At 43.7% G+C, this 17,684-nt stretch overlaps 1 protein-coding gene across 5 annotated transcripts in view; it reads left to right on the top strand.

Moving 5' to 3' along the window:
• The window catches only part of LOC140156751 (uncharacterized), a 55,307-nt gene that overhangs the window by 10,397 nt on the left and 27,226 nt on the right, over positions 1-17,684 (top strand). For all 5 annotated transcript variants that reach the window (XM_072179711.1, XM_072179712.1, XM_072179710.1 and 2 more), the window contains exons 2-4: positions 14,450-14,512; positions 15,292-15,430; positions 16,608-16,710. In XM_072179711.1, the coding sequence (XP_072035812.1) occupies positions 14,450-14,512; positions 15,292-15,430; positions 16,608-16,710 (305 nt within the window). The remainder of the gene's footprint in view (positions 1-14,449; positions 14,513-15,291; positions 15,431-16,607; positions 16,711-17,684) is intronic.

Raw genomic sequence — 17,684 nt, 5'->3', positions numbered from 1 at the left:
TACACATAGTAATAATAGGATTACGATAACATTATCTATGTTGACAAATGCCAGGTTATCTTGTGGGTTGTATGACAGATTGAAATTTGACACAATATAAACCAGAACATTCTTTTGGCATGATTGGTGATCCATTCAAAATTGGCACAAATAGAAGCACCAACAATTGAAACATAAATTTGGGAACTACCCCCGGGGGAACTACCTGAACATTACTGTGCATTTTGCAACTAATGACATGAGTTGGTATTCATAACCAGTGTTCAAAACAAGCCAAACTCTTGGCCATTCAGGCCTTTGGGTTTTGCCACACTTTGTAGTTCAAGTTTTAAGCTTGGAGGAATGGAACGTGGGACTTTCCTTAATTAGGCTGACAGTTAAATTTAGATAGTTGCATTCCCAATAACAATCAAATTTGAATACATTTATGTATCTTCCAATATTCAATCATCACTCAACACAATACAGTAAACTCAAAGGATAGATCTGATACAATTCAGGAAGTTGTTTATCATAAATTACATTATAAGTAATTACGTATTAATATGCCATGCAATGCATCACCACATTGAACCAAAATGTTAAAGTAATAATGCATTGTTCCTTCAATTCCTAAAGCAATAATGTCTGATTTGCACAAAGAATAGATTCCTATCTAAATGTTAGTTTTCACTGATCACATTGTCCCCTTAAATTGTTATTTTATTCCAGCACCTACAATGTGTATTCACTGCTATAGTGCACATTAGTATCCATTGGTTACTGGACTGGTTTAGCACTTGTTCAGTGCCTATTATATGGGACCATGATAACCCCTCTCTGACATTACAAAATCCACCGGTGCGTGCATCGCTCCTTGGCGCTGCGCGACTCGCTCCCCGTCGAGGAATTAGTTCTAGGCTGGTTCAAGCCTTGGCTCATACACCTATTCCAAATTATGATATGCCATAGACTTTGTATTGTGATCATTTCGATCAGTGGTTCGTAACAAGGAAAGCGTGCACTATGCCAGCGAATTAGCTCGCCGATCATATTGTTTTATATTATCATGATTATAGGAGAAGCTTCATGCGGCTGGGATGTACAAACAAATAGCCTTGTGAACAATATTTTGCAATGATAACTAGTATACAATGTACATAAGAGTTATGACTTAATTAGATGGGATCTTTCGCAGGGTCAGATTTTCAGGGAGAATCAGAGAATCTATTCTCGCAAAGATTCTCGTAAACAGATTTGCGTGAATCAAAGTTGATTCTCTCAAACTTTTGTAGTTTACATGGTAGTTGATTTACAAGAATCAAATGATTCCCGCAAATTTATTCTGCAAGAATCAAGATTGATTATCACACTGTGAAACAAAATTCTGACCCTGTTTCGTAGCCCTCATAAAAAAATAAATAATTATGAATTCAGAACCTGGGGCAATTTCCTGCAAAAAGGTGCCCCCTCATCATGAAAATGTATGTGTCTTATGATGTACATGTATTGTATATATTATATCAGGATATCCATGAATTGTCTCATATCCCTGATTATAGGCATAATCAAGTTCAACATCTAATCAGTAAAATTGTCCCTTATCCCATCTTATTATGAACCCTGATTGTGGTACCTATTCAAAACACACAACTCACTGAACAGCAAGTGCAGTGATACAATCAGTATAATTTTACCAAAATTCGTCACAGAAAGCTGAAATATAAAAGGATTGATAAAATCCAACCAACATCACCTTTAGTTGCCCTCTTTGATCAATTCATGAGATGAAACAATGATTCATGAATGCTAACCACAAGTGTTCTTGGAAATCTACTAATGCATGCAAATATTTTAAAGGTGCATGTTGTGATCCCGATGAGGCGACTCTAACCTGTTATGTTCAATTCTTGTTGGAAAGATGACAGGAAAATCCAGGTGATTCTGAAATACAAATCCCTATCTATGTTTTTATGTCAAATGGGTAAAGGCACATTACAATGCAAACATGTGGTATTTTTTAACAGCGGCATCATGCCATCTTGAAAACTGTGATGGGAACATTTAGCCTAAAATTGTCAAAAAATGGCTGAAAGAACAAAAAATTGCTTATTTACCAAAAACTTGGATAAGGTGGATACATCCCCTGTACCCCCAGGATTGAGGGCAATGATCTCGAACCTATGTATCTTTACTATCTTGCATTTCTGATGACGAAAGTTGCAACATCTATTCTTATCAGGGGAATTATGATGAAGACATGCCACAGATCTTACATGTACCAGAAGCAAGTTAGAAAGTCATATGAAAGAATAATAGTTGATGTAAATCATGCTGTTTAGAAAAAGAGCTTTTTTTGTGGAAATATCAGGTAACATGAAAAATGTAATTGATCACAGATGTGTAGGCCTAAAGGTTCTTTCAATCTTTGTCATATAATTACATATGAACACGGAATATTTTTTGTGGACATGTGGATGAAAACAATTTAGCTGAGTGAAAATATAATAGGGCAACTGCAGTAGTTTACTATAATATTTTGTGTGTTAATATTCATATACGTACATACAATAGACCAGGATATGATTTGTATACAAAATATTTTTGAACATAAATCATAAATTGTGAACACTGCAACAAATGGATGTGTTTTTCTCTAATGAGTCATAATTGATTAGCAAAATGAGATTAATTTATTATAGCCCTGCGATGCACAGCGTGTATGAGTTGATAATCATGCCAGTTATCAGTCTATTTAATTAGGCCTAATTAATTAACTGAGTGACACATGGAGAGCTCAATACACCTGTCTTATCTTTATTAGCTCCATTACAAATCCTATATGATAAAGAATCGTCTCATCACACCGCAAAAATAATTTTATGAGGGAAACTCAACATCAACTTTCAGAGCCTAAAGTCAAGCAACACCTCTACCATTTAACACCTGTACTGCATTGGGCTATTCCATTGAAATTCATATACCCTTATGGAAGACATGACCTTAATCTCCCAAACAGGGAGTGTGAATTTCAAATGGAGTCACCCATTCAGGCAACCCCATGTGTGGAATTTTAAGGCCATGTCTTCCATAGGGGTATATGGATTTCAACTGGAACAGCCATTTTACATGTTAAGGGTTATCCGCTCACATTTCATACATAGGATCAAAGCGTTGGTGGGTGTAGTCAAATTTCATATTATAAGTCTATAAATCAGGATTCCAAACTCAGTTGGATTCAACCCGAAAATAAATTGAAGTTGAGTAGGATTTCTAATGTATTTGTCCTCAGTCACAAAAGAGCTTCTGTTCTGTAGAATCCCCCTATTATATAAATAGCACAGGTTCAGGATTTCGGGCTGCGTAATATAATATTTTAACAATGTATTTGTCAATAATAAGACTATGAGTCATTCATGGTACATTTAGTAAAACACCTTTAGCAGTCACCATGGACTTGGCATTCTATTCATCACAATCAGTGCACCGTGCCAAATGCCATACAATAGACATACAGATTTAATTCAATGTTATACATGTACAATTTAATTTTATGAACACTTAAATTAGAGGATATCCCCACTGGTTTTGTATTCAATAAAGGTAGAATTAGAATAAAAATAAATCTGACACATTTATGCCGGCATTTATGTAAATCAATTTATAGTATAGCCATATAGGGCTAAGTCCAATTTGCAAAAATGCATTGAACCCAAGAAGTGTAAAAATTATAAAGAAGTGTAAAATTTGTAAAGGAATGTCATGAAACTGTATTATTTGACAAGTGTAAACACTGAAACCTGATTTCATTCCTGTGTAAAACTACTTGACAGTTGTTTTCTGTACCTGTAACTGTTTGGTATACATTTGTAGGTACTACTGGGTATACAAAAATTTAGGATACAATATATGCAATTGTTATAAGTGTCTGTGTTAATTTTTATCCCTTCAGAATTATTTCCCTTTAAAATTATGAAATGTTATGCCCATCTTCAATACAACGGTCAGAATTTTTATAGGGTCGGCTTTTCCTCCCAGCTACATACACTTTAAGTACAGGATTTATAAAGTTACTTTGAGGACTGTTAAATGTCTAAAATGTTAATTTTTAATTATTTGCCATGAAATGTGTAGGCCTATTTTATCGGAATTATCACAAATTAAAAAAAAATCCAAATTATTTGATATTAGAAGAACATTCCTTGTATTCAGAATGCAATTTGGTGTGTCTGAGCTGATGTGCTCTCAGGTCCTACAAAGCATACTGTGCAAAGGTGGGTGACCAAGCCGTTAATAATGTAGAATCCCTTTAAAGAATGTCATAATGCAATGGCTAAATTACAAAAATTATGTGCTTAGCAGTTCAGGTATTCAATATCACTGCTATGGTGCTACCTGTCTGACTGTACAGGGGCAGTGGACCAAAATATCATTGGGCAAGTTGTCTTTTCTGTAGAAAACAATCGGGTATGTCATGTTGTTTGCTTGAATGAACACAAACATAAGGGGTTCAATAGTGTATTGAACCATTTTTTGTCTCGATGATTGAACTGCTGACATTGCTGGCTGTACAAATCAAGATTGTCTCAAATATAAGTGAAAGTCACAACTTGGTGCATGTGCATAAAAAAGGATAAATTAAAATGTATGCAAAACATTTAGGTAAAAAGCAAAAAAAAAAGAGAGATTGTTATTTTTGTATTTAATCCTAAAATAGTAATGGGTGTATTTTGTTTTCAATTGTCAATGATATCAGGAACAAGAAGGTAAAACAAATAACAACTGACCCACATATTTTTTGTCTGCAATTCCCGGAGGGGTTCTCCTAGTTGAAGGTATACGGGATGTGCCACGGTTTGGGGTACCTTTTCAGCAATTTTAGTATATCGAGGGGTGGGTTTTCAGTGGAGACCAATGCGCCCAATTGGGCGCATTTGGACAAAAGTGCCCCTAAAAGCACCCAATTAGGGCAAATTTGGGTGCTTTTGGGGTGAATAAAATGAAAAATTGGTATACTGATGGGTGGCAAAAACAACAAAAAGTAGGTATAGAGAAAGTCAGCATCCGAAAGTCTGTGTGGCAGTCACATCCCCATAAAAATTTTTTTGAAGAACCACCACCCCCCCACTGGGGCAATTTCAAGCAAAAGATAAGACTTGTTTTCTTTTAGACCCAGTCCATACAGGTATATTTTCGTCATCATGTCATAATTTCCCAATTATGATAAATGTATGATGATCTCGAGCGTTCAAACGGTCAGCACCACATCATTGTGTCATATACATGTACATGTAGGTTGTGTCACTTCTTTCTGGTTATATCATTGAGTAAGTTTACATGTACATAGATTGTAAAACAAGTTTAAACAACAATAAAACAAACCCACATTAATGTCATTAACACAATTACTCATGTATAACAACATAAAATACTATCTTCTAAGACTCAGTACACCGGTCGATCTTACCGTTTCCGATGTTGATTAAGATACTTCTTGCATCGATCCCGAGATGCGGAAAAAACCAATAGTCATTTTGTCCCACATAAATGAATAAATAACAAAACCCCCGATCCCCGAGTGGACTCACCCATTCGGTGACGTCACACACGATAATCATCCCTTATCCTCCTTGGTTTCTAGATGAGATAGACGTGTGGATTTTTCTTTACCAACGCTAAGTATCATTACGAACCAAAGGGCGAGATATACAGTTTGTTTGTTACACCTGAGGTAAAAACCAACCAGTATAGTGCGCTAGGAGATAGTTTTGACGACATTTTTCGGCTAGAAAAGTGACACAAACGATCCAAAAACGTAGCTTGTATGAGTGTTTCCGTTCGTATACGGAAACACACGTTTCAAAATGGCCGCCCTTAGGACGCCATTTTATTTTTGTTCTCACGTAAAACAACTATAGCAGACTAGTAAGTTACAATAGATGTTTGTACAGTACTGTGTATACATGTATGGTGAGTGATTTTCGCTATGTTTATGGTGTGCTCTATCGTTATATCTTTCAGTGCTGGCGTCTGATGACGAGTTACTGCTAAGAGTTCGTGGGTTTCGAAGGGACCAGCCTGACAAATCTATACCCAAAAGGTTTTCAGTTTTTCATCCCTTTGTTTATATATTTTTATATCATACCACTACATCAGCGTCAGCCACTGTGCGTGTGGGTCTGTTTATTGGGCTTGAGCTTGTGTTCGGGGGTAGTGCTATACGCCCCGATTACTACAATGTCCAGGCCTTGTCAATCATGCCCTTCCCTTGTGGCAGAGTGGGACCCGCATCCACTCTGCTACACCCACAGGGATTGCTCTAAATCAAATAAGTGTGCTTCCTTTTGCATAGGCTTATCGGACATCCACTTCGACGATTTAGAAAGTAGCGCTCGTTTGGGTCTTCGACACAGACAGAAGACGAGACTAAGAAACAGAAGCCTACAGGTAAGATTGATATGGTAGGTACTAGCGCGGACGGCAAGGGCCAAGCTAAGGTAACCTCTGGGGCTCCGGTCCCGGGCAAGCAGGCGGACCCTCCGGGGACTGCTAGCGAGCCCGAAGGCCTAGCAGCCAGCGAAAGCACTGACTTAACGTCTAAGCTAGTAGCAGGCAGCAGGGCGGTACTTGCCCTAACAGGCGAGTACCAGTCTACCAGTGAGATCTCTAGCGAGTTTCTTGCAGGTGGACACCCGTCTATTGCTGGCGAACGAGCGGGTCTAGCACCCTTGAAGTAGCCGGGCGACGGACAGTATGCCAAGGGTACCCGGGCTTGCCTGGGTTGAATCTAGCATACAGCGTGCAGCGGACTTGCCTCGGCCGGTCTGTAGCGCGCAGCGTGCCAGTGGAACCCGGGCTTGCCTGGGTTGATCCACGACACGCAGCACGCTTTCGTTCCCGCAAGGGTCGAATGGCGTGCATGGGTTTAGCAGAGACGATACCGGGCTAACGCTCGGGTGTAGTCTTAGCAGAACCAACTGGGGTTGTCACACGGCAGCGTTCCATGGTGGGACCGCCGAGTGATTCCCTGGGCCTTGGAATGGCTGCCGGCTGTCCTCCGGGACTGGCTAGCGGCTATACCGGGGTTGGGCTCGCAGTCTCTCACGGGACAGCGACCCAAGTGCAAACAGTGGCAGCTACCGAGACGAGCTACGGCTTGACTTCAGTGGTAGCCACTATGCACGCGCCCATAGCTGCCGTGAGTGGTCCGCCACACACAGCGACCTTGGGCGAGGCTCAAGAGGTTAGGGTAGGTAGTTTGAACAGCCTGGCTGATCAACAACCCACTTATGTCCTCGAGAGCCAGCAGAGCGTGGGTGATCCATTACAGTCAATGGGTCAATTACCCTCTTATGATCGATCACTATCTATTCAGCGGAGCATGGCTCCATTGATTGATACTGCCTATTCAGGTAGCGAGGTGACTGATCGAGGGTATACACGCTCAGCTACCCGTGATACTAGGCAAGCTCCTTTTAGCCAAGGGACAGCCAGTATAGCGGGGTACCCATACACACGGCTTGATCCTCTAGCGGGGAACGCTGTGAGGCATGGGTACAGTGGTACGCAGCGGGAGCCCTACCGGGCACCTACGCTACAACCACGCAGGTACCGCAGTACTCGTCCTGGTTACCACAGTCTCTGTGGCAACAGGGGGGGGGAGGCGGTACTGGTACTGCCGTTCCATGGGGTTTCCCTGGTGGCAGATCCTTTCAGGGTCAGCTACCAACAGGGTATGCCCGTGGTATCCGCCGCAGGGTGGTTTCTTCCACGGTCTAGCACCGTGGCAAGTGCCGCCTAGCGTTGGGCAAGCAGTACCACCAGTTGTTACCCAACCGGCGGCGAGTGGCTAACCCTGATACAGCTCAGGGTAGGCCGCACACTGCTATGGCTAGGGCGACAGCAGCGAGAGCGTGCGGATCCCGGGGTGCTATAGCTAGCATCTCGGGGTCTAGCGGGAGTACTCCCTCTTCTGCTGGTGTTCAGTTGGCTAGCCACACAGTGGCGACACCTCCCTGTCCACCTTCAGATGCCCGTCGTCAGATCTCTTCCTCATCAGAGAGTGAGTCAGAGTCTGAAGGCGAGGGAAAGGAGTCGGAAGATGAAACCAGTAGCGACTCACAGTCTGATGAGACTGTGCAGCTAGCTTCAGGTATCCTTCCCCCGCTTCCCCGTGAGGAACTCGCTAGCAATGGTCTGCCTGCGGACACCGCTGAGGTGATGAGCCGTGTGGCCCAAGGTTTGGGCCTGGCTTTCTCTCAGGAGGAGTCCGTTCAGGAGGACCAGGGCATCTTTTCAGTAGGATGCCCAGCTAGCTGGCGTCCACACAAGGGTCGCCGCACTTGCATTCCCGGCGGACCTCAAGGGTAGGTTTCGTGGGGCTGTCAGGCTCGCTGGAGCTTCGACGCCGCGTGCTTGCACGCTTCCACTGCGTGTTTCGCAGGAGGACTACTGAAACCTACCTCAGGGTCCCTGACATGGATCCAGACGTTGCCAAGCGCCTGCCGCTAGCGGCCAAGGCGCACTGGTCGTTCTCCCCCCAGTGGGAGGAGGAGTTAAAGCTCATCGATAAGCGAGCACGCCGCTTATCAGAGTCTCTAGCGTCGCTACCACGCTTGCCGAGCACCTCGGTAGGCAGGTAGCGAACGACCACGGGGCCACGTCGGAACTCTTCCGCGAGGTTAATCTGTTAGCGGTGCTAACAGCTAACCTCAACGAGAGTTCTATGGGCCTAGCCCATAGGATGTCATCTCGCCGCCGGAGAATGCCTGTCTGTCCCTCCAGTCAACTTACGGCTCCGACTTTGCTGAAGCAATGAAGAAGTCTGCCTCGGTGGGACAGGGGCTACTCTTTGGCCAGCCCTTTTGCGCTACGGTGGAGGACCGGGCAAAGAAGGCCACCAATGAGAGCACTCTGAAGAAGTCAGAGGCTGCCCTGACCAAGGGAAGGGCAGTAAAGCGAAGAAGAAGCACAAGAAGAAGAAGTCTTCTAAGCGTTCTTCAGCGCCAGCTCCGGCTTCAGCAGGACGCCGCACCACAGACTACACCCGAGCCGAGGCTACTCCAGCACCTCCCAAAAAATCTGGGAAGCGCAAGAGTAGTGCTGGATCGTATGGCAAGCCCCCTAAGAAGAGCCGTTCTTCTAAGGGTGGCAAACCAGATCGGTCCTGAGGGCACGGCGGTCGACAGTCCATGCCGGCAGGCCTTGGACTTCCACAGGGATTCCCCTGTGGGCGGCCGCTGTGCATTACGCCCAGAGATGGCATGCCATCTCACCGGGCGCCTGGGTATTGTCAGTGGTCAGTGGGGGTTACAGGCTGGAATTTACCAGCCACCCCTCGTGCGCCTGCACGATTCAGAGGTCCACGGTAGTGCCGCCAGACGGCCCCCAGCGTCGGGCACTACTGTCAGAGGTCACTCAGCTTCTCACGAAGCAAGCGATTGTCCCGGTCTACCCCCCCTTTCACCAAGGGTTTTGGAGCACTTTTTCTGGCTCCAAAGAAGACCGGCGACTGAGGCCCATTCTGAACCTCAAGCCGTTGAAGCGAGTTCATCAGGCCCAAGAGGTTCAGAATGGAGACTCTCGCTTCGGTGCTAGCCTGCCCCATCAAGGGTATGTGGGCGGCATCGCTAGATCTCTCGGACGCATATCTGCATGTTCGGATCGCACCTCAAGATCAGAGGTTTCTACGCTTCAAGGTACAGGGTCAAACTTACCAGTTTCGATGCCTGCCATTCGCTTGTCCACCTCCCCAGAGTGTTTACACTCCTGGTCAGGGCGGGGGCCGCGTACCTGAAGCGCAGGGGAGTCAACATGTGTTGCTACCTGCAGACGATGGTGGACTACATTATTCACTGTGGCAACAGCCAATATCGTAAACAAAACAGACAATATGACGGCAACACTGCCTGGACATTGGACGCCCGTGCTGAGTTGTGTTTTTAGCTCTATTGGCCCCGTTACAGAAAAAAAAAAATGCACAAAATATATTTCTCAATGAATGTATAAATTTTCACATAAAAATAAATATTTTTGGATTCAAAATAAATGTGAAAAAAAAAAAATTGTAGCCGGGAGTGAGCGGGACTCGATCTCGGGACCCTATGCACCGCAGGCGAGACCCGTTACCGTTAGACCACGCTAACCGTGATACACAATGGGGGAAATTTTAGGTATATATCATAAACATACCGTGCGTTATTCATACAAAACATTCAAAAAGCAGTACTTACAATGAGGTTCACTGGCGAACCTCAACGGATTTAGACTGATAAAATAGTGCTTAATAACATACGTACAGTTTTGGAATAATTTGAGACATTTTTGTGTTTACGTGTAAAACCAATGACGACGTCAAAATTCAGCCAATCTTGGCCGGCCCCCCCTGGCTACCTGGACGATTGGTTCATTTACGGACGCACCCCACTGGAGACACAGTGTCTCGTGGAGTTAGTAGTCCGTACGGTGCGGGACCTGGGATTTCTGATCAACGTCAAGAAATCCAATTTGGGCCCGACGCAGACACCACTACTCTTAGGGGCCCAGATCAACCTCAAGGAGGGATCATGGCGCCCTCACCGAGAGGGTGACGAACATGGCGAGGTGTGCCCGACTCTTGGCGAGTCAGAGGAGCTCCGCTGTGGCATGGATGAAGGTTTTGGGCCTTATGGCCAGTATGGTAGACCTCGTGCCACTGCCGCTTTCACATGAGGCCTATACAACTACACCTTCTAGCCTTTTACAGGCCCAGTCGTCACCCAATATCCCTCGCGGTTCGATGTCGGAGATCGCGCGAGAGGAACTCTGGTGGTGGACCCATCAGCCCAATTTGACTCAAGGTGTCAGGTTCCCTGCACCAGCGGTGCGTCACGTAGTGACGACCGACGCGTCAAAGCTGGGCTGGGGGGGCCACATCCACGGGGACTCAGTCTCGGGCCTATGGTCGGCCACGGAGACGGAGTTCCATATCAACCTTCTCGAACTTTGGGCAGTGGAGAGAACTCTCCAGCATTTCGAGAAGGTGATCGTGGATCTCATATCGTTGTCCAAGCGGACAACACAACCGTGGTGGCCTACCTCAACAGACAAGGGGCACCAGGTCACCACGGTTGTGCCTGCACGCACTCACGCCTGATAGGGTGGTGCAAGGCCAGGCAGATTACGTTGAGAGCGATGCACATAGCGGGAGTCACCAACATCCTCGCGGACGATCTGTCACGAGGAAAGGTGTCGGGACCTACAGAATGGTCCCTTGCTCCGCAGGTCGCCCAGACGATCTTCGAGGTGATGTACCACCCCTCGATAGATTTGTTCGCATCTCATCGCAATCATCAGCTGCCGGTGTACTGCTCGAGGGTCGCAGACCCACAGGCATTCGCCGTGGGCGCTCTGTCCGTGAGACTGGGGAGGAATGACTGCTTACGCTTTCCCGATCTCACTGCTCGCAAGGGTGGTGACCAAGATCGGGAGGGAGGATTGGCGTCATTCTGATAGCACCGTTCTGGCGAAACACCTGTGGTTTCGACCAATGGTGGATCTACTAGCGGCACAGCCGCGAGTACTCCCCGAGTTACCAAATCTACGCCGGATGCCCGGAGGAGAGGTACCAAGTCTACCACTAGAGCACCTGCAGTTAGCTGCATGGCCCTTATCAGGGAACGTGCGGCGGAGGGAGGCTTTTCATCAGAAGCTGCTTCTCTCATCGCCGGGGTAGACGAGAGGCTGCCCTCCGTACGTGTAGTCAGCGTTTGGCTCCCTACTACGCATGGTGCGATGAGAGAAATACATCTCCCACTAGAGCCCCTGTGCCTCTAGTGGCAGATTTTCTGACAGAAAAGTTCAGGTCAGGCCTTCAGCAGGCAACGATAGCCAACTATAAGTCGCCTTTCTCTCGATTCATCGGGGATTTGAAGCGGTCGACTATCAATTCAGATGGGTCCCTAAGTCTTCTTCTCGACGGTATGTTCAAGCAGCGCCGCCGAAAGGAAGGTGGTCCCTCCATGGGACCTCAACACAGTCTTGGAGTATATTAAGGGTCCCCTTTTGAGCCCCTGTCAAAAGCGCCTTAAATAATCACTCTTAAGCGGCCTTTCTTCTGGCGTTGGCTTCGGGACGGCGCTGCTCAGAGTTGCACGCAGTCTCGAAGTCAGCCTTCGTATTTACTAACAACGGAGCGACGCTGTTTCTTCGCCCGGATTTCCTTGCAAAAAATGAGCGAAGTACATTCCGACACTCGCCCCTCTTCCTACCCAGTATTGGGCAGGGTTCGTCAATAGCCGAAGACAGGTTGTGGTGCCCGGTGAGGCGCTACAGCACTACCTTGGCGAACACAAACCTTAAGAGGGGCTCATGACCGCTTATTTATCACTCACGCAGAACCGCACGGTCCAGCCGCTAAACAGACTCTGGCACGGTGGCTGGTCCAGGTGTTGAGTGGACTCGGGGCTGCAAAAGACGCCGCCCCAAGGCCCACTCAACCAGATCTATCTCATCTTCGTGGGCCTACCATAGGGGGGTCCCCATTGAAGAGATTTGTCAGGCTGTGTCTTGGAAGAACCCGTCGTCCTTTTCCACGGTTTACTACAAAACCGTAAACCAACGACCAGGCGATAAGTTCTCCAGGGCTATTCTGCGGAGATAATATGGTGGTTGGGTATCAGGTGTTTTGCGGACAATCAGAATTCCAACATGGTAAGAACCAGTGTTTCTATTCTTAACCACTGCACTTTCAGTTCAGGGTTTTGTCTGTTCACGTAGTCTTTCTGTTTCCGGCCGTGAGGGGGGGGGAAATAGTTTGACCTCGCGATTACCATGCTACCCACTCTCCCGATCCTTATCAGATGCTGGCCAATCTTGTACCTCCATCCGTCGGTTACTTGCTAGATCGATCTTTCAGATGTTGATGCAAGAAGTATCTTAATCAACATCGGAAAGGTAAGATCGACCGGTGTACTGAGTCTAAAAAAAAAAAAATGTTTGGTAGACTCATAACCGGTGCGATCTTACCTTTCCGATGTTGATTATCCGGACCCGGCCGCCCCTACAAGTTTGGCCGGTAGGGGCTGCCCAAGTCGGATAAGGATGATTATCGTGTGTGACGTCACCGAATGGGTGAGTCCACTCGGGGATCGGGGTTTTTGTTATTTATTCATTTATGTGGGACAAAATGACTATTGGTTTTTTCCGCATCTCGGGATCGATGCAAGAAGTATCTTAATCAACATCGGAAAGGTAAGATCGCACCGGTTATGAGTCTACCAAACATTTTTGTTTGGGACTATTCTGCATGATGAAATCATTCAGCATTAATACTGTGTAGCTAATTTAGTTGGAAAATGTCATTATGACGTGATTGTGGTCAAATTGAATTGAGTAATTGGTTGCTAGGTGGGGGAATGGAGTTGGTGAATAATGCTCTGGTAATTAGTAGACCTAGTAGTGATATCTATACTTGGTTTGTCCGTAGATAGGCCATGCTCATCGGGCATTGATATTCTCATAGTATAGTATGTCAACTGGAAAACACATTTTTACAAACAAAAATGAATATTGGATAAATATTATGACCTACATATGCACAGTGATTAAATTATCAGCATAAGAGCATGTACTATTTTCAATTTTCAAATTTTCTGGGATGGATAAAATTAGGCTATTTTATTGATATCGGGTGGTTATTTGAATGTTAAAGAGTCAAGGAGGACACTGATCTTTTTCTTTTTTTAACATTTTCACATTAGGCCTAAAAAAATTGTTTGATTGGCGTAACATAAAAATCTCGTATTCTTTTTTTTATTTAAATTTTGCAAAAAAATAAGACAAAAAGTCTGGGGTCAGGCCTATTTTTAGGGTCGGTCGGGTGACGCCAATCAAACAATTTTGTTAAGGCCTTATGGACCAAAGATGCTAAATTGATATGAACACATACGAGATGAGTCCCAAAATGCTTTACATCATGTACATTGTATGTGCAGAAATTTAGTTCAAATGTCTTTTGCCTGGACTTTAGGATCTGAGATTGTGAGGCCTTGGGTGCAATTCCCGCTGAGTCCTAATTTATCATATCAGTTTGCCTAAGCTTAATCCTAACACGCATAATGTAACCACAGCGCATGCATGCATCCCATATGATGCTATATGCTCAGGGAATCGCTGGCCGGGCCAGCGCAACCTGTGTGGCTACCGGCTGGTAATCATGTGCTTGGCATGCGAGGGGTCTAAGGTTCGAATCCTGGGGGGTACCAAGTGACTTCTTTGTTCATCTTCTCTCCTTTTTCATTCTTTCTTTAACTTCCGATAGCAAAAAGCAGTGTCCTGTGTTAGGGTTAATAAGTCATTTAAATCATGATTTCTTGAACTTGCATCATTTATTTCCGATCCTCACATATGTCTCGCATTGAAGTATATAGGCTGCCTCCTTTCCTCATTATTATGTAATGATGTATATTTTTGTTTGTTTGTATCATTACAGCTGCCACAGAATTCCGTGTCTTTGAAGATGGAGCTCTTGCACATCGGTTACAAGAAGAAGAATGTAAGTAGGATCCACAACATGCTCATCTATCAAGGCGCAGGTCTTTAACCCCAATACATTTGCACATCCATTGAATGACCTTTGAAAATTTGGGTACTAAAACTCATACTCTGCAACTTGAGGTCAAATTTTGCACTATGATTGTTTAATTGAGATTATTGAACTATGCCTTTGGGATGAGGCCCATATTGATTGTATTATGAGAGTAGAAAAATAAGTTGTCAAAGATCACTAGAATTTAGGCAAAGATTTTAATTTAGGGGATGTCCGTATCTAGCCTTCTAACCATCTCATCCATAGAATTTGTTTGCTTTTTGATGTATGTTTGTATGTATTTGTTATGGAAATAAATAAAGTTCAAGTCAAGCTCAAGTTGGTGACTCCGGTGCAACAAGTACTGGGTTCAATCCCCAGCTCTAAGCACATTTGGCAAAAAATGAAACAGCAAAATGATTATATCTATTACATAATAAAGTCAAATAATCCTCACAACAAGATGAACACCATGCTCAAGCCCCAAAAGCCCCCCACCCCTACCCGATGCTTTTCGGCAGATTATGTTGTAATAAGAAATTGACAACAAAATCTATGATGTCAATGATGGGGGTTGTAGTAAATTATGCATTGACAACAAGATGATGAACACCATACTGAAGCCCCCCCCCCCCACCTGGTTGTGTGTGGATCATTTGCTATGGTCTAAATTGTGAACAAAAGCTATGATGACAATGATGGATGTTGTATTAAATCATGCCCATCATATTTTTTTCTCTTTGTAGATGCTGGTCACTACAGTGGCAATATCACAAGGAATAAGACGGTGAGACAAGATATCAGAACAGCCAAAGAGATAGCAGATGAAGAAGCATTGCTAGCATTCAAAGAGGAACATGAAATTGTGGAAAGGAATAGAGAAATGTAAGCAACATCTGTGGTGTCATTGGGGTGTGTGGGGTGCATTGGTGTTTGCCTGCAAATGAGGATACATACAAGGCTTCACATTTGAATTGTGGCCCTACCTTCAAATAAGCACTGTCCTCGGTTTGTGGAGGTCTGCAGTTGGTCGCAATTGCATGTCAGATACATTTAAGTGATACATCCTCTATTGTGCATTAAAATATTCCGACTGCGATTGGTAGGCATATTGTATACTGTGTATCATACACAGCTATACACACACAAAATCTGCCATTTTGGTCCTCAGTATGTTGATATTCAAATGATGATTCAGACATTCTTGTTTCAAAAGCAATACACATGGTCCATGTCCCGCGATTTGTTGGCCTGTATGTATGTGTTTGCTGTAAATTAGGATGTTTGAATAAAAACACCGCTAACATGGATGCACACATAACAGGGACTGTCTTATGGAATTTGCAGGAGAGCATTAAAAAGCTCTTCTGGAGCCATCAAGGAAAGCTGTTAAGAGCATTTACAATAGAATGTAAGGAGAGAATGGTCAACTAAGGAGAGCTAAAATCACTCTCCTATATCAGATTTAACGAGAGCAGTAGAGAGCAATTGCTCTCGTTCTCCTCAAAAAGCAGTCACTGCACAAAACCGTAGATGGTTTTCAGTTCCAACTTGAAGCAATAGACTTGAAACACTTTGTAAAAAACTTTGTAAGTCCCTATTGGTTAATACTAGGCAGTTCAATGGTTGCCCTGTACATTGCATGTAGGTATCTCCCTGGCCATGGCCATAAAGGGGGATCTTGTGATGGTGTATTCCTATATGTATCATGTGTGTTCCATTTTGGTTAGGTTTTTCATTTGTCCCAATATCTGGAGATCTGTATGGGGTGCAGTTATGTAACTTGGAAGGGATAGGAGGGCCAGAAGTCCTCAACCTGATTCAATTTTCAGCGTAAAATATGTTAATTAAGTAGCTGATTTGGATAATTTCATTTTTTATGCAGTTTTTAGCTTACTGACATCATGCACATGATATGGCATGGGCATTTTTGCATTTTCGTCACTTTTTCATTGAAAAAAAATAATGGGGGCGTTTATTAGAGCAGGGCAATTATTAGGAACAATATGGTATTTAAAATACCTGAACTAACATTGAATTATGTGCTTATCATCTGTAATAGTGAGGAGAGGGACCGAGAGGCAGCTAAACAACTCTACCGACAAATGCTGGAGGAAGAGAAGAGTAAGATGCACAAACAGAGAAGTGTAGAGGAAGATGACGGGGTATGTACATGTATCTATATTCCATCTTGAACATAACAAATATGCATGGTGTTCACTTAATGCAGTGTTTCCATGGTTTTTTTTTAAATAGACCAACAAAAAGCCCATTCACGATTTCAGAACACAATGCATTGTGGGTAATATTGCCGATAAAATTGTAGATAAACATGAGGAGGCTGTAGTGCATTTTCAATGGAGTGAACTTTGCCACTTTCACCACAATGCTTTGTTTTCTAGTTTTGTAACCTGTATGCTCTTTATTCTGTCTTCACAAACATTTGATAAATACTATAAAGGGTACCGAAGACAGAAAAAGGAACAAACAGCTATACCTCCTCATGTCGATTTTTTCCGGTCACAAACATTGGTGTTCTGAACAAGTGAACATACGTAGTTGTAATAGTGAATCGGCTTGTTAACCAAGGGAGAACAGTGCCAGTGCATTGATTGGTCATCCCAGGTTAAATAATAAATAAATAAATAAAGTCGTTTTTACATGTGTGCATGATTTTCAGCAATATCCTAATTCCGGTGGGAACAATGGAATGAAAATGATGTCATTTCTCATCAAGTAATTTTTTGAAAGTGTTTGAACAAGTTCAATTTGACAAAATTATACAAAAATGATTATTTTGTAATAAATGAGACCTGTTCTCACATAATCGGAGGAAAGCTGTAAACCTATGGCTAGGATTGAACCCCCCCCCCCCCCCTCAATATTTTAAAAAAGAAATCTTTTGTTTTCTATTATTTTCTGGTATGTTCAATGAACCATATGTGACCCATCACATCAAAACCGACCACTTCGCAGCACAAATGAAAATGAAGATTTAAACACTAGGATAAACTACTGTTTTTTTAGCTTTAAATTGACACCTCACTTGTTGAAGTCAGATACAGTAAAAATGTTTTATGAGGCAAAATGATCTCAAATTTCTTTTTATTTTCTTCATATTTTCTCATCTTCTTTCATT

This window comes from Amphiura filiformis, chromosome 7 (genome assembly GCF_039555335.1).
Source record: "Amphiura filiformis chromosome 7, Afil_fr2py, whole genome shotgun sequence".
Lineage (NCBI taxonomy): Eukaryota > Metazoa > Echinodermata > Ophiuroidea > Amphilepidida > Amphiuridae > Amphiura > Amphiura filiformis.
The sequence above is the reverse complement of the archived record's forward strand: the minus strand, read 5'-3'. Positions and strand labels throughout refer to the sequence as shown.